Below are 21,875 nucleotides of genomic sequence, written 5' to 3' on the forward strand. Positions count from 1 at the left end.
TTTCTAATGAACACCTTATAATATCATATAATGGATCAATCAATTCTTCTCTACACTCCTTCAATAATTTTCCTGAAACTTCATCTGGTCCCATCGCTTTATCATCTTTAAGTTCCTCCAACATTTTATATAACTCCTTTTAGGTATCTTAATGTCATCCATGTGCACATTTCCTTGTACATTCTGTGGCTTTACAAACATTGTTTCTTTAGTAAATACTTGCTGAAACCTATTATTTAGCAATTCCACTATATTCTTAGGGTCATCTACTATCCCTTGCTCTCCTTTTAATCTTTCAATGGACTCTCTCTTTTAAGTTTACCATTTATGAACCTGTAAAACAATTTTGGATGTTCCTTACTCTTGTCTACAATATCTTTTTCAAATTTTCTTTCTTCCTCCTCCTTACCCTCACATACTCATTTCTCGCCACTCTATAATTCTCCTTATTTAGTATATTCCTGCTCTTTTCCATCTTTTCCAAGCCACATCTCTCTTTTCCTTAGCCTTAACACAAGTTGCATTAAACCAATCCTTTCTTCCTTCCTCTCTCGGTTTATACTTTGGTACAAATTTCATAACTCCTTCTTTATAATATTTCATAAAAATCTCATATTTCTTTTGCACTTCTCTGATTTGTAACATCTCCTCCCAATCTAATTTTCTGAAATAATTTTTCAAACTTTCTGTGTCCATCTTTCTATAATTCAATCTACCACTCCTGTATGTCTCGTCCTTCCTTCGCTGTGTTGTTGCTATCTGCATTTCCATAACCACATGATCACTCTTTCCCAAAGGACACTTGTATTGTATATTTCCACATAGGTACACTTCTCTTGTTAACACCAAATCCAGTCTAGCCGGTTCATCATCTCCTCTATATCTAGTATTTTCCTTCACCCTCTGTTCCATCATATTTTCCATCATTAGATTAAGAAATCTCTCTCCCCATGCTTCTTCTCCAACACCACTTACTAGATTTTCCCAATCCACCTCCTTACAATTAAAATCTCCTACTAGTATCACCTTTCTTTTTCCAGATAATACACTTTCCAAACTCTGTAAAGTATCCTTGATCATATTGTCGTATTCCCTTAATGTCCAAGAATTTGTTTTAGGAGGTACATAGGTCACCATGATTATTAATTCTTTTCCATCACTTTTTATCCTTATGCTTATCACTTCTGCATTGTTCTTCCCATACCAAACCTTATCCACATTTATTTCTTTCTTCGTCATAATCATAACTCCTCCTCCACCTTTACTCTCCCTATCCTTTCTCCATATATTATATTTATTATCCAAATTTATCTTTGTTTTTTCATGCAATTTTGTCTCAGTCAAACACACTATATCAGGCTTCTCCACCATCATATAGTCTTGCAATTCCAATCTACTTGACAGTATCCCATCTATATTAGTATACATTACGGTCCACCCACTGCTCCCTCTAGGGGTTCCTACGTATTCCTTCTTTCCACATACCACTTTCTGACTCTCTCTCCTATAACTCTCCAAAAACTTTTCTCTTTCCTCCTCAGACCGCTCATCATTTTTCCTTCTCGCCTCTTCCACCAATTCCTTATATCTACTCCTCTCTTCCTCATTTCTATTCTTTCTCACAAACACCTCTTTACAACCTTCTATCTCTCTTAACTTTGATGTTCTATATAGGACATCCTCCAGATTGTTGTGACTTCAGTACTACTTTAATCGGTCTGCTCACTCCCTCCTTATACGGACCCAGTCTATGGATCTCTTCCACTTCTTCTTGTAGGTCTTTTTTCATCATCATTTAGATTTTTAACAGATCTCTTACCGTTTTCAATTCTTCCTTAATTCTCTTAGGCTTATATGTTATATTTTGTTCTTTCATCCCAAATATTAACACACTCTTCTTCTTTTCTGCTATTTCCCTTATCAATGTTTCCTTATTCTTCATTACATTAACCAGTTCCTTGGACCTTTCTTTTTTGTCTTCCTTCAACTGATCTTTAATTATTTCTTGTAATCCAACCATCTCTGCTTCCCTCGACTCAGTCCATTGTGTTTTCTTCAGTTCCCATTCCCTTTCAAGCCTTTCATTCTGCTCACTAATCATTTCCTTAAAGTCATCTTTCTCCTTTACTACTCTCTCCATTTTCTCCTCCAACCGTCTCTTGTATTTTTCAACCTCCACCTTCAAATGCGCATTCTCATCCACCAATCGTTTTCATTTTCCTCCAGTCTCTTAACTCTTTCCTTCAAAGCCTTGCGGAATTCTCTATCCTGCTCCTCCTCACTCCTCTGAACTTTTAATTCCTTCACTAACTCCTCAAATCTCTTCTCCGACATCACCAATCTACCTTGCAATGTTGCCCCTGTTGAAGCTGGACTCATGCTTTGACTGGCCACTTTCGGTTTTGCTCCCTGGGCCTCATCAACATATTTTGAATTTGGTAATTTATTCCTTACCGGTCTATCCATTTTTTCTTACTTTTCCTGGAAACATGTGGGTGTGTGGTCACTGGGGGGCCAGGCCTGGTAGTTACGTGTGTGGTTGGATGCGTTGGCGGCTGCTATGGCTGGCCTTTGTGGGTTCCCGCTCTGTCGTTTGGAGTGTGTGTGTGTGTGTGTGTGTGTGTGTGTGTGTGTGTGTGTGTGTGTGTGTGTGTGTGTGTGTATTTCTTTGCATCAGAAAGTGTAGCAGTGCAGTGCCATTGCATCTAAAATTGTGTGTAATGTCTTCACATCTTGAGTAATTCAGCAGCACAATACTATCACATCCATCACAGAAACAAGATATTTCTCATTTCTTTGTTTTCTTACAGTCTGTCAGCACCATCCCTTCTTTTTACCCTCTTCTCTTCCATACAAGTCAGCATGACTAGTGTTGTGGCTACCAAGTAGTTTATCCACAAAGAACTTATATGTTCAGGGATGTGGACTGTACAAGAAAATGCACCTAAATACAATACATAGCAAGATTGTATCAATTTTTACTATCTGTGATGCAAATGGTTAGAATGTATGACCCATATTGCAACAAAAGACAGTCAAAGAAATAATGCCCAAAAGTCAGGATCATAAGAATTTACTGAGTGTGAAACACATAGATCACGAAACTCAGATACCATAAAATTTGAAGGTACTGTAATATTTCATAAATATCAAATACTTCGATACTGTTACCTTACCTAAATAGCCAGATATATGTACAGTACAAAGATTAATCATAGAACAATCTCTTAATCTGAAAAAAAAAAAAAAACTACGAAATGCACTTACGTCATTTAGCTCAGTAGGGAATGCACCCACACCCACTCTGGTTGTGTAAGCCTTTACCACACCATATACTTCTCCAATATAACGGGGAGGAATACCAAGGCCAGTACACACACCACCAATACTGCAGTTGCTTGATGTCACATATGGGTAAGTACCTGTGGATGAAAGCTTCCTTTTATATTTTTAAAAGTATAATGAATCTAAGTCACAGCATTTGATATTTAAAATATCAAATTTTGGCAGATTGTAAATATTTAAAAAATATACTTCACACTCTTAAAAAGACACTTAAAAAAACATTGTACTGCTATATGCAACAGAAATAGTAAGGTCATTCCACCGTTGCGGTCATTACATTCGGACGTAACTTATGTGTGTACTCTTACCTATAACTCTAGAAGTTATGCAGGTAGAGTGATATTATTCTTACCAAGATAGTACTAATGGCAAAAGAAGAAAAAGAAACTATCCAGAATATTCTGTATTTATTGGTGTTCTTCATATTCACTGATAAAGAGGCCATTGTGGTCATTACATAAATGCAACCCAAAGTTTGATTTACTGTTATACATGTGCAAAACTCTGCAAAACTAAAAGGAACTTTCAGAATATATTATATCAAGATTGTAAATGAAGCTTTAAGCTATGCAAAGATGTAAAGGTTTTGTCAAATTCCATTTCAGTTTTTCCTACAAAAAATAAAACACAGTTGCGGTCGTTACAAAAATTTTGTTGCAGTCATTAAACTGCAATTCCTTTAAGAAATTAGGCAAAAATAATGACAATAATTAAGTACCAGGACATTATAAATGTGTGTGTGTGTGTGTGTGTGTGTGTGTGTGTGTGTGTGTGTGTGTGTGTGTGTGTGTGTGTGTGTGTGTGTGTGTATATATATATATATATATATATATATATATATATATATATATATATATATATATATATATATATATATACAGGCAACCCCCGTTTAACGAAGGGATTACGTTCCTATAAAACACTTCGTTAAGCGAAACTTCGTTAAGCAAACCAATTATAACAAGTATAACCCCTGATTTGAACTTCCATTGAGAGTAAGCAAAGTGAGAGTGCATCAAAGGTTTAATGAAAGTAAAAATTATGAAGTTAAACATTTAGGTAGTTTAATTTAAGTCATTATAATGTACACTAATGTATGTATGTACGTAACTTTATAATGTTGATGATCTTAACTTTATAAAGGGAGGGAGAGTGAAACGGGAAATACACTAACCGGCAACCTGTGGAATGTAAACAAAGTGCGCATCATGGTACTGCATACAAAACTTATGTACCACATTTCCACAAGGCTTTCCATTTTATCCATTGTAGAGTCACAAGTTCTGGTGGTTCTTTTAGCTTGCAAGGAAGATGAGGTCTCACTAGCCTTCTTAATAGAGTATCTTGACTTGAAAATAGTAGACAGTAGATGGAGTCAAGCCATGGTGGGAAGCAATGTTATTAGTTTTCTGGCCTCTCTCTTGTCTGTGAATAATACCCAGCTTTACTTCGAGAGTAAGACACTTCCTGGTCTTCTTAGGAACGTTAGGCCACATTGCAGGGTGTTTTGGTGGTAAGTTGAACTAAGGAAGATGAGCTGCTGGTGACGCTGTTATGTTTTGACTGGGCAGTGAGTGGTGCGTGATCTTGATCTTGATCTTGATGCTACAGGTGACACAGAATTTCTTCTGAGTCAGGCCTTTGTATCAGCAGAGCCTGTGTTGTGCACGAGAGGCTTGATCTTGATCTTTATTCTATAGGTGTCTCAGGATTTCTCCTGAGGCAACCCTTAGTACCAGCAGCTCCTGATGTATTCAAAAGCCTGTCAGCTTGCATGATACAGTGGGGCTTTCAAATTTGGAAAAAAATTACCTGGAAAAAACTTCGTTAAAGCGAGTTTGGTGTTCGTTAAACGAGCAGATGGTATCAAAATTAAACCTTCGTTATAGCGAAATTTCGTTGTGTGAACCTTCGTTAAACAGGGGTTGCCTGTGTGTATATATATATATATATATATATATATATATATATATATATATATATATATATATATATATATATATATATATATATATATATATATATATATATATAAACACAGTAATACTCCGCTTAACGAACGTTCTTTTAACTAATTTCGGTTTAACGTACTATATAAAGTTTGACCAAAAAGACCGCATAATGTACAACCACATCCGTTTCAGCGAATTTTTTGGGTTTGAATTTGCCGGGTGAGGGACTGAACGCAATAGCTTCGCGGTGATTGGCTGGCTCCCCACCTCTGTCTCTAGCGCTCCTGGAGCTGGATCCAAGATTCTTTAACAATGTCAGAGTAGCCTCTTGCAGCGAAATGGCATCCATGAACGCTTGGAGGGACGGTGACAAGGTTGCTATCACGTTGCTCTGAGGTTCCACCTCTCCAGGTGGTGTTACTGTCATATACATACATATATGTTCACAAAACAACATTTCTATTAGCTTTTTACAAACCTTGCCCCCAAGAAAGGATTGTTTTGTAATGCATAAAGTGAAATCTTATATGGAATACCAAGAAATACAGCAGAGATGAGATGAGCCACAGACAAAGCGGGAGACTCGCGGTCACTCGGACGCTTCTTCTTCTTCTTGTGACCCTTTTGCTTGCGTGTTACTTTCATCATGATGTTTGTTTCCACTCCTCTCTTGCCTGCTATAATGGATATCATATCTTAGTATTCATATTCGATCATGCCACGAGGATAACCTTGACTCTGTGGCACCGAGTGATAGTGAATTATTAATGAAATACGCGTATTTCATGTATCACTATCACTCAGTGCCACGGAGTTGAGGTTATCCTCACGGCATGAGCGTATATGAACATTAAGATATGATATCCATTATAGCAGGCAATAGAGGAGTGGAAACAAATATCATGGGGAAAGACAACACGCAGCTAAAAGGGTCACAAGAAGAAGAAGCGGCCGAGTGGCCACGTGTCTCCGGCTTCATCTATGGCTCATCTCATCTCTGCTTTATTTTTTGATATTCCATTAAGGTTTCACTTTATGCATTACAAAACGATCCTTTCTTGGGGGCAAGGTTTGTAAAAAGCTAATATAAATGTTTTGCGAACATAAATGCGAGAATGTGAGAAAATTTGTTCGTAGCTCCTCTAATTTCCAATGACTCATATGACATCATGAAAGTAGTGGTACACCGGTGGCCCAATATGCTGCATAACGTGTGTGTGTATATGTATATATATATATATATATATATATATATATATATATATATATATATATATATATATATATATATATATATATACAGTAAAGTCCCAGGTTACGTCGGTCTCGAGTTACGTCAAACTCGTAGTTACGTCAGTCCACTATAAGGCAATTTAAGATTAAAAAAATTGAAAATTTATAAATCGTAAAGTGCGGGATTTGTTATTGTTGGTGGTTGCCCGCCACACCGCCCGCCTCACGCTTGAATACAATAACACCCTGCCTCAGTTCCACCACACCATCGCCCCTGGCAAGAGTGTTATCCTACTTCTGCGTTTACTGACTCAAGTTCTTAGTATCTTGCTCAATGGCACCAAAGAGAAAACTTCTTAGTGACAGCAGTGATGCTAAGAAAAGGTAAACCATTATGCTACAAGAAAAAGAGGGCATAATTAAAAGACATGAGAAGGGAGACAACAGCTGTGTGTGAGGGAGGGAAGAAGAAAATGGGAACCCCGTTACCATGACAACGGGGAGGTTGACGACCTTGAGGGCTCACGCACTCATCACTACAATAACAACTCCGGAGCCTTCGCCTGGGCCACACGACACTCGCAGCTGACTTGCACCGTCTGCACCTGTCTGCTGATCCCTATTGCCCTTTCCTATTGCATTTCCTGCTCCACAGCCCACGCTTCTACTCCCACCGCACTGCACTACGCTCCCAGCTGTCCGCCCTGTGGTTTTCACAACATTCGACCTGCCCACCCTACTGGCAGCCTCACGCGTCCACCCCTCTCAGCAACCTGCAGTCCTTCGCGTTTGTAGCCCTAATCAACAACAAAAACAAGCTAGTGTTTCATATTCCTACATACTTGTAAATAATATAACAATATAACCTTTATCTTACCTGAATGACCATAAACAATGATTGGTTGAAAACTCCATAATATGCTTTGAAATGTACGGAAACTCGACTTACGTACAAAATCGACTTACGTCATGTTTCAGGAACGTAAGTCTGACGTAAACCGAGACCTTACTGTATATATATATATATATATATATATATATATATATATATATATATATATATATATATATATATATATACAGGCAAGCCCCACTTAACGAAGGTTCACACAACGAAATTTCACTACAATGAAGGTTTCATTTTACTACCATCTGCTCATTTAACGAACACCAAACTCGTTTTAACGAACTTTTATCCAGGTAATTTTTTCCAAATTTGAAAGCCCCTCCATATCACGCAAGCCAACAGGCTTTTGAATACACTAGTGCCTCTCGTGGACAACACGCGCACCACTCACTGCCCCTGTTCAAAACAATAACAGCGTCACCAGCAGCTCGTCTTCCCTCGCTCAATTTACCACCAAAAACACCCTGCAATGTCACCTATCGTTGCTAAGAAGACCAGTCTTTTACTCTCCAAGTGAAACTGGATATTATTCACATACACGAGAGGGGAGAAAACTAATAGCATTGCTCGCCACCATCTTGACTCCATCTACTGTCTCTACTATTTTCAAGTCAGCAGACTCTATTAAAAAGGCTGGTGAGACCATATCTTCCTTGCAAATTAAAAGTCATTAAAATGTACACTAATGTATGTATGTACGTAACTTTATAATGTTGATCTTAAATTTATGAAGGAAGGGAGAGTGAAACAGGAAAGACACTAACCGGCAACCTGTGGAATGTAAACAAAGGGCGCATCATTGTATCACATACAAAACTTATGCATCACATTTCCACAAGGCTTTCCATTTTATCCACTGTAATCACGAGTTCAGGTGGTTCTTTTACCTTGCAAGAAAGATACGGACTCACCAGCCTTCTTAACCCCTTCGTGCCGGATGTTAAAAAAGCCCGCCTGTATAATATACAGGAGGTAGTGCTGCGCGCCGGAGAGCGGGAAACTCGTGCAAGCTTGTCATACTTGTCGTCTTTGTGTATTATGCTGCTATTTTTTAGTCACTATATCGCCTTCGAAGAGGAAAGTGGGCGAGAGAGAGAGAGAGAGAGAGAGAGAGAGAGAGAGAGAGAGAGAGAGAGAGAGAGAGAGAGAGAGAGAGAGAGAGAGAGAGAGAGAGAGAGAGAGAGAGAGAGAGAGAGAGAGAGGAGAGGAGAGAGAGAGAGAGAGAGAGAGAGAGAGAGAGAGAGAGAGAGAGAGAGAGAGAGAGAGAGAGAGAGAGAGAGAGAGAGAGAGAGAGAGAGAGAGAGAGAGAGAGAGAGAGAGAGATGGGAACAGTCTATGCCCTTGGGTAATTTTAGACACAAGGCGGGACGCTTGTAGCTTATCTTTAGTGATTGGTGGAGACAAGGATGGTGGGAGGAGCACTAAGATTTCAAAGACAGCATACGGCGTGTGTAGTTGGTATCCAACACACTATAAGGGACAACTGAACGGAAGAAAGCTCAGAAAAGAAATATGATGCCTACGTAAGCGTCACCGTATATGCTACTGGGGCTTCATGACACCTACATAGGCGTCACCGTATTGAAGGGGTTAATAGTCTGCTGACTTGAAAATAGTAGAGACAGTAGATGCAGTCAAGATGGTGGCAAGCAATGCTATTAGTTTTTTGGCCTCTCTCGTGTCTGTGAATAATATCCAGCTTCACTTCGAGAGTAAGAGACCTCCTGATCTTCTTAGTAACGCTAGATGACATTCCAGGGCGTTTTGGAGGTAAACTGAGCAAGGGAAGACAAGCTGGTGCTAATGCTGTTATTGTTTTGAACAGGGGCAATGAGTGGTGCGCATTTTGTCCAAGAGAGGCGCTGGTGTATTCAAAAGTCTGTCGGCTTGCGTGATACGGCAGGGCTTTCAAACTTGGAAAAAATTACCTGGATAAAATTTTGTTAAAGCGAGTTTGGTGTTCGTTAAACGAGCAGATGGTAGTAAAATGAAACCTTCGTTGTAGCGATTTTTCGTTGTGTGAACCTTCGTTAAGCGGGGTTGCCGTATATATATATATATATATATATATATATATATATATATATATATATATATATATATATATATATATATATATATATATATATATATATATATATATATATATATATATATATATATATATATATATATATATATATATATATATATATATATATATATATATATATATATATATATATATATATATATATATATATATATATATATATATATATATATATATATATATATATATATATATATATATATATATATATATATATATATATATATATATATATATATATATATATATATATATATATATATATATATATATATATATATATATATATATATATATATATATATATATATATATATATATATATATATATATATATATATATATATATATATATATATATATATATATATATATATATATATATATATATATATATATATATATATATATATATATATATATATATATATATATATATATATATATATATATATATATATATATATATATATATATATATATATATATATATATATATATATATATATATATATATATATATATATATATATATATATATATATATATATATATATTTTGTCCAAGCCTAACAGTGAAAAGTAGTTTTTCATAGGTAGAATCAGCGTTTATTCGAATCGTGAAGCAATTTTTCCCATGACACTTAAAAATTAGGGGGGATAGGGACCAACCTCCAGCCTAGACCCCCTAAAAACATCAATACAACCTCTAAAAAACACTAACTTGGACTAAATCATTGCTATTAAAGGCTTCATTTATATCTAACTTTTTTCTATTAAACACATTAGGGTGCTGTACAGTATATTTTTGGAAATAAAAACACTTGCAGCTGTCTCGTGGTACTTGTGACTTTTCTTCCAAATTGTTGATACTGCTGATCAAGGGACATCCATTTGCACTGCAACGAAACTGAGTTATACCTGCCTCACACTTTCTTATAAGCTCAAGCTTATCTTTGAAAGGCAGGAAATTGTGCTTCTTAGGGCTGGGGCTAGAGGTGGCTTTCCATCGTCTTGAGTCAGATGAAACGCATGTTTTCCTGTAGCGTCAATTTTTTGTCAAATTAAGATCTATGGTTTCTAATTAACACTTTTATAATAAAATTTATTTACTTGTTAATTGGAATGATGCTATAATCTCAAATCAATAGAATCTTGGTAAGTACATGTAAATAAATATATATATATATATATATATATATATATATATATATATATATATATATATATATATATATATATATTGTCCAAGCCTAACAGTGAAAAGTAGTTCAGTTGTTTGTTTACAATTGTCTGGGACTGCGATGTTCCAAGGCAGAACTTCCAAGGAACAATTGGCCAAAATGAGCAGCTCTGTTGTTTATGAGTGGACAAAGCTATCTGAAGAGTTTCTCATAGAGATCATTAAAGGCCAAAAATAGCAACAAAAAAATAGCAACAGCTTGCAGGGAGTGAAGGAGCCGCCATGTTTGTTTACAGTTGACAAACACGACAAAGGCGGAAGCGAGCTTGCGTGTGAAGACCAGCGTCGACAAAAGTTGACAGAAGAACTTGACAGAAAAGTGCTAGTGTGACGCTGCCTTAGCGACGACACATGGCAGCATCGGTTTACACTTCTGCCTGGCAGGTTTGTGGTGAATATGGGGTGATGGTGGATTTTGACCACGTGGGTGGCATACGAGATATGAATGCCAAATTGGCGAGTCAGTCGGTCAATTCTTGAGGGTTGGGTATTAATTAACTGAGTTCGAATTGGCAATAATTCAAACTGCGAATGGTCGAATCACGAGGATCCCCTGTATATACATTGTCTCTGTGTGCTGAATGCATAACAGAGGTGATAGTATCTGACATGGACATACATTCCTCATTCTTTCTCTCAACCTAAACCTTCTAAACCCTGGTTTATCATAGCCTGTTCTTGTACTATATATGATAGAGAGGTTACCCACAAAAGGTACTTGAGCCTTCCATCTCCTGAATCTCACGCACTCTATATTACTTCTCGGAATCATGCCAAGCCTGTTCTTCAACTTGCCAATCACTCTTTCATAAATAGAAAATGTCAAAATCTTTTAAACTCAAACTCCCCTCAAGACTTCTGGCACCTGGCCAAAAACATCTCCAATAATTTCACTTCTTTATCTTTCTTTACTTTATTTAATCCTGATGATACCACTGACATCTCTTCTGTCTCTAAACCTAAACTCTTCTCCAAAACCTTTGCTAACAACTCCACCTTGGATGATTTAGGACTTGTCCCTCCCTCTCCTCCTCTCTCTGACTATTCAATGTCTTCAATCAAAATTCTTCACAATGTTTTCCATGCCCTCACTGCTCTAAAGGTGCTTGCACCTTGCCTGGCCAAACTCTTTCAACTATGTCTATCAACTTCTACCTTTCCTTCTTGCTGGAAGTTTGCCTACATTCAGCCTGTTCCTACATAAGGCGACTGTTCTAATTCCTTAAACTACCATCTTATAGCTTTAATCTCTTGCTTGTCTAAAGTTTTTTAACCTATTGTAAATAGGAAGATTCTTAAACATCTGTCGCTTCACAATCTTCTATCTGATCACCAGTATTGCTTCCGTCAAGGTCACTCTACTGGTGATCTCGCTTTCCTTACTGAGTCTTAATCATCCTCTTTTAGAGATTTGGTGAAACTTTTGCTGTCGCATTAGACATATGAAGAGCTTTTGATAGAGTCTGGCACAAAGCTTTGATTTACAAACTGCCCTCCTACAGTTTCTATCTTTCTCTCTGCAGAGAAAAACTAAATCTACATTGGAAATGAAGTTATATTAAGCTGCTCCAAAAAAATCACTGCCCTATACAAACATCAAATTTTTTGTTATGGTTATTCCATTCAAAATTGTTTTATATGATCAATTATTACTGAGTACTAAACTGCTAAGAACTGCCAACAACATCCTAGCCTAATACAATGATGACCATATTTCTAACATGAATCAAAATCAGAATCAACACCCTTCCATGTAATGAAAAAATGGGAAACTATAGTCAAGGTTTTTTTTGTATTTTTTTTCTTAATTTTCTCTAACTTCAATAGCCTCATACAAAAATTTGGCTTGAAGTTTTTCAGTTTTCTCTTCAAATTCGGAAACTTCAGATTTTAAGCTTTAATCTTATATATTACAAACCTAGTTTAGACCATCTTTTTTATTTTGCATCTCAGAATGACATTAGTGTGGAATGACCCCATAGTAGCATACTTTAATCATATGTTGCTGTCACCTGTCATAACCCACCATATTTTTGTTCTACTTTGACCGTAATAAGAAACCTCCAACATAATGTCACAAGTACATTAATAAACAGATGTGAACATGCACACACATACACATCTATGTAAGTCTAAAAACCTTACACCATTATAACCTTTCTAAACCATACCTTCCATATGAAAATGTTACCCCTTCCTGTCCCAGAGATCTATCAAAAACTCACCCCTTGACATGACTCTTTTCACTGGTAGACATTTTGATAGACATAATTAACTTCCATCATGACCAGGATGAACAGTGTGCAAAGATTAAGCCATTTCTGATTAAAGTTGGAAAAAAAACATATGCAAAGTATAATTATCAATAAGTGTCCATTCATCTTCTCTATGTACTCCAGTTATGTTATTGCTGCTACTGCTGCTGCTGCTGCTACTATTACTACTACTACTACTACTACCACCACCATTACCACCACCACTACTACAACTACTACTACTACCTATTACTACTACTACTACCACCATCACAACCACCACCACTACTACTACTACTACTACTACTACTACTACTACTACTACTACTACTACTGCTGCTGCTGCTGCTGCTGCTGCTGCTGCTGCTGCTGCTGCTGCTGCTGCTGCTGCTACTACTACTACTACTACTACTACTACTACTACTACTACTTCTATTACTACTACTCACCAAAATCAATGTCCAGCATGGCAGCGTTGGCTCCCTCTACAAGCACTTTCTTGTTATCTTGAAGGCATTTATGAATGTAGGCCACAGTGTTTGCCACTAGAGGTCGTACTCGATCAGCATACACTCTATACTTGGCAACCTCTTCTTCAATATCAACCTTCAGTTCTGTAAAGCAAGTAAAATATTCCTAATTGTTGTCAGTTTTCATAAACATTAAAATAGTTTACATCTGAATAGGAATGAAACTGAAAACTGTAAAGGTGATAGAGTTAGTGTTTAGTCAGGAGGCTTGTAGAAGTGTCATGGACATGTAAATTTCAAGAAATTTGTGAAATTCAAGTGCTCAGTAACAACATTCTACACAATAACTATTCTCAAATACCTTCAGATAATCTGACATACATTTGGACATAAGCTAACTGTTTCAATATAGGGATCAGCTGACACTCCCAAAGTTCTCTGGAAGATTCAAATTCTAAAACTGTTTCTCATGACACATCTTGAAGTACTGTTGTTATATACTGCAAAACATTGATCCTAAGTATTTCTGCTTACAGTATTCACATGATCTGATTATGCACACTCTTCATAATAATTAATAGCAAATACTCATAACTAGCCTCTCAGTGTTTTCACATGTACTGAGACTGGGATGTCCTTAATCTGTTCTAAGGTCAAGGGGAAAACCCAATCTAGACACAAGCCAGATCTTTATTTCTCATTGGAATCAATGGGAAATTGATTAGTCCATTCCACAAAGAAAGAAAAATGATTATGAACAGAAAAAAAAAATTACATTGCAGCCAAATGTGTATAGAACAACATTAAAAGGAGGTATGTGAATCATAAAGATCAGTAGATGTGGCAGAATGTTCATGTTCAATCACTGGCTGGAGAGAGAGAGAGAGAGAGAGAGAGAGAGAGAGAGAGAGAGAGAGAGAGAGAGAGAGAGAGAGAGAGAGAGAGAGAGAGAGAGAGAGAGAGAGAGAGAGAGAGAGGTGGAGGGGGGGGTTGTAGTGATGGTGGAGGGGGTGTACTGTGCACATGCACATCTCATTGTTTGGGGCCCTTCTAATGGTAAACCATGTGGTGCAAATAACAAATGATTCACAAATTAATTTACTCCCAGCAAAGTCTAATTGCACTAGTTCAAGGGGTGTTGTGAACCTTCCATTAGAGCTAGTTGAGATCTTGCTTAACGTTTCCCTTAATGTCTCACAACTCAAGGGGGCAGTCACAGATTGCCCTCTAAAGGCAACTCTCCTAGTTATCACAAAACGACATGTACTTACCACACATACACCGTTCACTTGAAAACTAAAATTTAAAAAATGGCGACAACAAACTTAGCCTCGGAGTCCTCTTCTGGGGAGGGAACCACAAATGTCCCCAGGTCAGACTCCTCTCCTAATAATGACCCCAAACGCCTTGACACCTCCCTCAACTTTTTCTTCATTACCTTCTGCAACATTTGCAGTCTTAGATCTAATTTTCAATCTCTTAGAACACCACCTGTCCTCTACTAAACATCATCATCTTTTTCTCACTGAAACACAGCTGTCTTAGGCAACTGACAGTAGCCCCTACTCTGTTCCCTCCTACTTTCTCTATTCTCATTTTCGTTCCAAAGCTGGATGTTGCATCTATGTACGCAACGACTTAACTTGCTCTCGTGCCCACGCTCTTGAATCTTCCGAGTTTTCCACCACCTGGCTTCTACTCAACAGTCACTCTCTAACTAAATTCATCTGTGCTGTCTATCTCTCCCCTAACTCTTCTGACTATAGTAAATTCTTTGACTAACTTCCAAAGTGGAGTACATTCTGTCCCTCTACCCTTCCCCAGCGATTTCCATTCTTGGAGATTTCAATGTTCACCACCAGCTTTGGCTTTCCTCTCCCTTCACTGACCATCCTGGTGAACTAGCCTTCAACTTTGCTATCCTCCATGACCTAGAGCAACTGGTGCAACACCCTACTCGTATTCCTGACCGTCTTGGAGACACGCCCAACATTCTTGATCTCTTCCTCACCTCTGACCCTTCTGCTTATGCTGTCACCCTTTCATCTCCGTTGGGCTCCTCCGATCACAATCTCATTTCTGTATCTTGTCCTATTTTTCCAATCCCTCCCAGGATCCCCAAAGCGAAGGTGCCTCTGGCGTTTTACCTCTGCCAGTTAGGGGACCTGAGGTGGTATTATGCTGATTTTCCCTGGAATGATTACTGTTTCTGTGTCAGAGACCCATCTCTTTGTGCTGAATGCATAACAGAGGTGATAGTGTCTGGCATGGAGGCATACATTCCTTTCTTTTTCTCAACCTAAACCTTCTAAACCTTGGTTTAACACAGCCTTTTTTCATGCTATACATGATAGAGAGGTTGCCCACAAAAGGTAATTGAGCCTTCCATCTCCTGAATCTTAAGCACTTTATATTACTGCCCAGAAGTCTGTTCTTCAACTTGCCAAACACTCCTTCATAAATAGAAAATGTCAAAATCTTTCAAACTAAAACTCCCCTTGAGACTTCAGGCATTTAGCCAATAACTTCACTTCTTCATCTTTCTCTCCTTTATTTCATCCTGATGGCACCACTGCCTTCTCTTCTATATCTAAAGTTGAACTCTTCTCTCAAACCTTTCCTCACAACTCCATCTAGGATGATTCTGTGCTTGTCCCTCCCTCTCCTCCTCCCTCTGACTATTTCATGTCTACTATTAAAATTCTTCATAATGATGTTTTCCATGCCCTCGTGGGCCTAAACCCTCATAAGGCTCGTGGTCCTGATGGGGTCCCTCCTATTGCTTTCAAAAACTATGCTTCTGTGCTTGCACCTTGCCTGGCCAAACTCTTCCAACTTTGTCTATCAACTTCTACCTTTCCTTCTTGCTGGAAGTTTGCCTACATTAGCCTGTTCCTAAAGTGGGTGACCATTTTAATCCCTCAAACTACCGTCCTATAGCTTTAATCTCTTGCTTGTCTAAAGTTTTTTAATCTATCCTCAATAGGAAGATTCTCAAACATCTGTCACTTCGCAATCTTCTATCTGATCGCCAGCATGGTTTCCGTCAAGATCGCTCTACCAGTGGCTTTCCTTACTGAGTCTTGGTCATCCTCTTTTAGAGATTTTGGTGAAACTTTTGTTGTGCGTTAAGACATATCAAAAGCTTTTGATAGAGTCTGGCATAAAGCTTTGATTTCAAAAACTGCCCTCCAACGGTTTCTATCCTCTCTGCAACTTTATCTCAAGTTTCCTCTCCAACCGTTCTATTGCTGCTGTGGTAGATGGCCAATGCTCTTCTAAATCTATTACAGGTTGAACCTCCTTAATCCAGTATTCTTTCATCCAGCAACACCTGTAATCTGGCAAAATTTTTGTTTGCTGGAATTTTTGAACTGGCCGGAGTAATTTGCCGGACCACCACTAGGACATGGCGGCACTGTACTGTGTCTTGGAGCCCGGGCATTCTGGGTCAAATTTGGATCAGTACCATGCTGCCGCTCATTGCAAGCACCACCCCCCCCAGGTGCATAAAAAAATTTTTCTGTAATATTTGCCCCTAAACATGGCTTCCAAGCAACCAGGAAGTGATAGTGTTGTGTGTGAACCAAAGAAAAAGCGCAAACATATGACAATATCAGTGCAACAGAAAGTGGACCTATTGAGGAAGCTAGATAAAGGTGTTTCAGTGCAGAGCCTATGCCAACAGTACAACATTGGCTCATCAACCACCTATGATATAAAAAAAAAGCAGAAGAATCAACTTCTCAAGTTTTACAGCGAGTGTGAGAGCAAGAAGAACATGGAGGTTTGTAGAACACTTAAGAGGGTAAAAGCAGTGATTTAGACAGTGCTCTCATACTGTGGTTTAAGCTTCGGAGCGCTGGTAACGTCCCTGTGTCCAGCAAGATGATAATGGCGCAGGCAAAAATTTTCCATGCTGAACTTAATTTACATCGTCTTTTTCTATATACTTCTGCATGTATATTTTCCTATACAACTATCATATATCAAAACAATGTTACAGCTATAATGCAGGGTAAGTATATAGAGGGTGTTTTGGGGACCACCTATAGTTCGGAATTTTCCATGGTCCGGCAAGTCTAAGGTCCGGTGGTTGCCGGATTTGGGAGGTTCAACCTGTAATAGTGAAGTTCTTCAGGGTTCTGTCTTGTCACCCACTCTCTTTCAATTATTCTTAATCAAACTTCTTGCACTATCCACTCTGATGATACCACCCTACATCTTTCCACGTCCTTTCAGAGACGACCAACCCTTCAGGAAGTCGGAAGTCAATAGATCACACAGGGACGCCACAGAATGCCTGACTCCTGATCTATCTAAGATTTCCCATTGGGCAGAGAAAATCTAGTAGTTTTCAATGCCTCAAAAACTCAATTCTTCCATTTATCAACTTGACACAACCTTCCAGACAACTATCCCCTCTTCTTCAATGACACTCAACTGTCTCCCTCTTCCACACTGAATATCCTTGGTCTGTCCTTTACTCACAATCTTAACTGGAAACTTCACATCTCATCCCTTGTTAAAATAACTTCTATGAGGTTAGGTGTTGAGGCATCTCCGCCAGTTTTTCTCTCCCCTCCAACTGCACTCTGTACAAGGGCCTTATCCGCCCCTGTATGAAGTACTCTTCGCATGTTTGGGGGGATTCCAGAATCAAAAGATTTTCGTCTCATCAACTCCCCTCCTCTGACTGACTGTCTTCAGCCTCTTTTTCACAGCCCAAATGTTGCATCTCTTTCTATCTTTATCACTATTTTCATGCAAACTGTTCTACTGATCTTGCTAACTGCATGCCTCCCCTCCTCCTGTGGCCTTGCTGAACAAGGCTCTCTTCTTCCTATTATCCCTATTCTGTCCAACTCTCTAACGCAAGTGTTAACCAGTACTCTCAATCATTCATACCTTTCACATGTAAACTCTAGAACTCCCTTCCTGCCTCTGTATTTCCAACTTCCTACAAAATTGTCTTCCTTTAAGAGGAAGGTACCGAGGCATTTGTTCCCTAATTTTGGCCAACGTTTTTCTCCTGTAAAGAACCAGCACTTGAGTGGGCCTTTTTTTTTTATCTTTTTCTTTTGCCCTTGGCTGGTCCTCTTTCCTACATAAAAAAAAAATAAATAAATAAATCTTGATTTCCTCTCTCCCAACCCTGTGCTGGCCCAATAAGAACTGCATGTGTGTTATTTTGTTGGTAAAGCAGTACTGTGACTACATCACATTACCACAGTAACTAGACACATGGCAAATACTTCATTCACCATTGTATTATTGACTGATATTTTTGTTGAACTGCATGCAAATTAATTGTCATATTAATATAAAATGCAATAAAAAAAGCCTTTATGAGCCACACATCTGTACTGCATGTAAAAGCTACAAATTTAAATGGCCTGTGTAGTTTGGAATTAGTCCATATGCAGTCCTTCATGAGGGTATGGAGAGCAGCAGGGCAGCTACCACCTCAGTTCTACTTGCATCACAGATGGTATTGGTATCCAGTGCAATGTTCTTCCTGAAGTCACAGTTTCAAAGGCCTAACACAAACTTATTGCAGGGAGTTACCACCCTTTTCGCTGTCTTGCTGGGAGTTACTTATGGGTTTACAGTCAACTGATCCCTAAGTGATTGGTACTCAGGTCATCTGATCCACAAGTCTATTGAGAGTCTGGACAGTTGATCACGAAGTCAGTTGGGACCCAAGACAACTGGTCCCCAAACCAGCTGAGACTCAAGACAATTGGTCCCCAAACTTAGGGACCAATTTATCTGCACCCTCACTGGTTTAGTCCAAGGGTTCTCAAGTGGGGGTCCCGACCCCCAGGGGAGTCGCGAAATAATTTATGGGGGTCGCGAGAGAAGCAAGCCCATCCTTCCCATAAGTAATGGTAAGTTGTTCAGCCTTTAAAGACGGTGAGAGAGAGAGAGAGAGAGAGAGAGAGAGAGAGAGAGAGAGAGAGAGAGAGAGAGAGAGAGAGAGAGAGAGAGAGAGAGAGAGAGAGACACATACGTATGTAAGTACATACATATACATACATGCATACATACACATACATACATAGAAAGGCAAGCAGATACACGGAGACAACGAAATGCCTCATAGGGATTGACAGAAATTCGTTGTTGTTGGGGAAGTGGGTTGCCACTCTGTCGGAGTAATTTGTAGGGGGTCACAGCCAAAAAAGTTTGAGAACCACTGGTTTAGTCAACTGATCCCTAAGCGATTGGTACTCAGGTCATCTGATCCACAAATCCATTGAGACTCTGGACAGTTGACTACCAAGTCAGTTGAGATCCAAGACAACTGGTCCCCAAACCAGTTGAGACTCAAGACAATTGGTTCCCAAACCTAATGAGTACTTTTGTTCAATCTTGCTCAATGAGTAAGTGTACTTACATACAAAGAAGTGTGTGTGTGTGTGTGTGTGTGTGTGTGTGTGTGTGTGTGTGTGTGTGTGTGTGTGTGTGTGTGTGTGTGTGTGTGTGTGTGTGTGTGACCTCTCTTCCTTAAGCATGTCAAGAAATCTCACCTCTGCTATAATAAGTATCTTCTGGTACTGGTACTTGGGTTCACTACCAGAAACCTTAGAATATGCAGAAAGTTTGACAACATTGTAGGGTTTAAAATAAATTCACAATTTTACACACAAATGCAAAATAACAGAACACAACACAAACTAGGACATGCCCCACACCTACCAAGTTTAGTTTTCCATACTGTATGTGTGATTCTTTGTCTACTCATCTACAATGTACTACATACTTTTACTGTATCTCTTCATATATTTCAATTAATGTTATACAATACTGTATATTTTCATAAGCTTCAAGCTAGAAAATGCTTGTTTTACAACACAAATAATAAAAAATCTAAACAATATCATTAACTATTAGATGCAGAGATCTGTGATATAAAATGACATGAATGTCTTAGCCAGAAAAATCCAAAATGTACTGAGGGTACAATATGTGAATCATGATATGAGAAGGGATTACTCTACATGAAACCACAAACACTGAACAATAAACAGGCAGGGGAACACAGCATCTGATATTCCTATTTCCAGGAAATGTTAAATACTCACAATGATGAGCAGTCTCTGGAATACTTTATAGATTTCAGTACTGGTAAAGAATTCAATATCTGTTCAGTTTCAAAGTTTACCTGGAAACATTCTTTTGTGTGCATCAACAAGGTTTCTGAATCGTTGTTCAAAAACATTAAAGTCTCCTAAAAGATCAGCCATGCGAAGTCCATGTCTTCCAGCCTTACTAGAATAGCAAGGTCCAATGCCTTTCTTGGTGGTACCCAAAGTCTTTGTGCCAGAACTGTCTTTAGAGCGTTCTTGCTCCTGAAGTCCATCAACACTCTGCAAGAAATTACACACTGATCCTTTTTGTGATCTTATGAAATCAAAAGGCTATAAAAATATTGATTAATTCATACAACATATACAAACCTAAGATAAAACTTAAGACAAATCAAATAAAGTTCCAATCTATATTTGACTGCCAAAGTCACAAAATGCTGTGCTGACAAACTTACACAATATGATAGAATAAAAATGTAATCAACAGGTGAATGTCATTAGCTAAAGTCCCCACAGGCTAAACTGATCTATAAGCCATCGGCCATGCTTCTAGGGCCTGTTTCATTGAGCACTTGGGAAAAAGAGAGAGAGAGAGAGAGAGAGAGAGAGAGAGAGAGAGAGAGAGAGAGAGAGAGAGAGAGAGAGAGAGAGAGAGAGAGAGAGAGAGAGAGAGAGAGAGAGAGAGAGAGAGAGAGAGAGAGAGAATCCTCCCCAAGCAACTCCACCCCAGTTTACAGACGTAGAACCATAGATAATTTTTTTTTTTTAAATATGAAGATTTTTTTCCTTAAATATTTCTTACCTGATGGAAGTCAAAAACAATATGAGACCTATCAGAAATCATAAGTCTCTCTGACCAATCCTTCAGACCCTTGGCTTCATTCTTATGAATCTCTTCAAACATTTGCCCAAGATGAACAATTACACCATTTCCTGAAAAAAGTGTTATTATACTCAATGAGAAAAAAAAACAATCTTATATAATATATATCAATGAATCCATTCCAGGGCAAAAAAAAAAAAAAAATTACAAACTTCTTCTAATGTCACTAAATTGCAACCAAGAGGATGTAGAATGATAGTGATGGAACATGTACTACCATTTTCAAGTTTGTGTAGTACTTTATATTAGTAGCAATTGTAAGGTAATAGTAAATGCACTCAGGTTGTTTATGTTGCTAATGACTTGTTTATTCAGCTATTTCTTTTATTGCATAATTAAGTGTTATGTTGTAGATAATTAATTAGTAGTGCTTTATTTGTAAAACTATATCAAAATTTAAGA

The 21,875-nt window shown here is 38.1% G+C and overlaps 1 protein-coding gene across 3 annotated transcripts in view; it reads right to left on the bottom strand.

Annotated features, from left to right (window-relative positions):
- Nucleotides 1–21,875, bottom strand: part of LOC123505106 (adenylosuccinate synthetase isozyme 1 B-like) — a 67,533-nt gene that overhangs the window by 28,173 nt on the left and 17,485 nt on the right. For all 3 annotated transcript variants that reach the window (XM_045256158.1, XM_045256156.1, XM_045256155.1), the window contains exons 3-6: nt 21,393–21,523; nt 20,665–20,869; nt 13,476–13,640; nt 3,268–3,422 (exon numbers count right to left, since the gene is read on the bottom strand). In XM_045256158.1, coding sequence (XP_045112093.1) covers nt 3,268–3,422; nt 13,476–13,640; nt 20,665–20,869; nt 21,393–21,523 — 656 coding nt within the window. The remainder of the gene's footprint in view (nt 1–3,267; nt 3,423–13,475; nt 13,641–20,664; nt 20,870–21,392; nt 21,524–21,875) is intronic.

Source organism: Portunus trituberculatus, chromosome 17 (genome assembly GCF_017591435.1).
Source record: "Portunus trituberculatus isolate SZX2019 chromosome 17, ASM1759143v1, whole genome shotgun sequence".
Lineage (NCBI taxonomy): Eukaryota > Metazoa > Arthropoda > Malacostraca > Decapoda > Portunidae > Portunus > Portunus trituberculatus.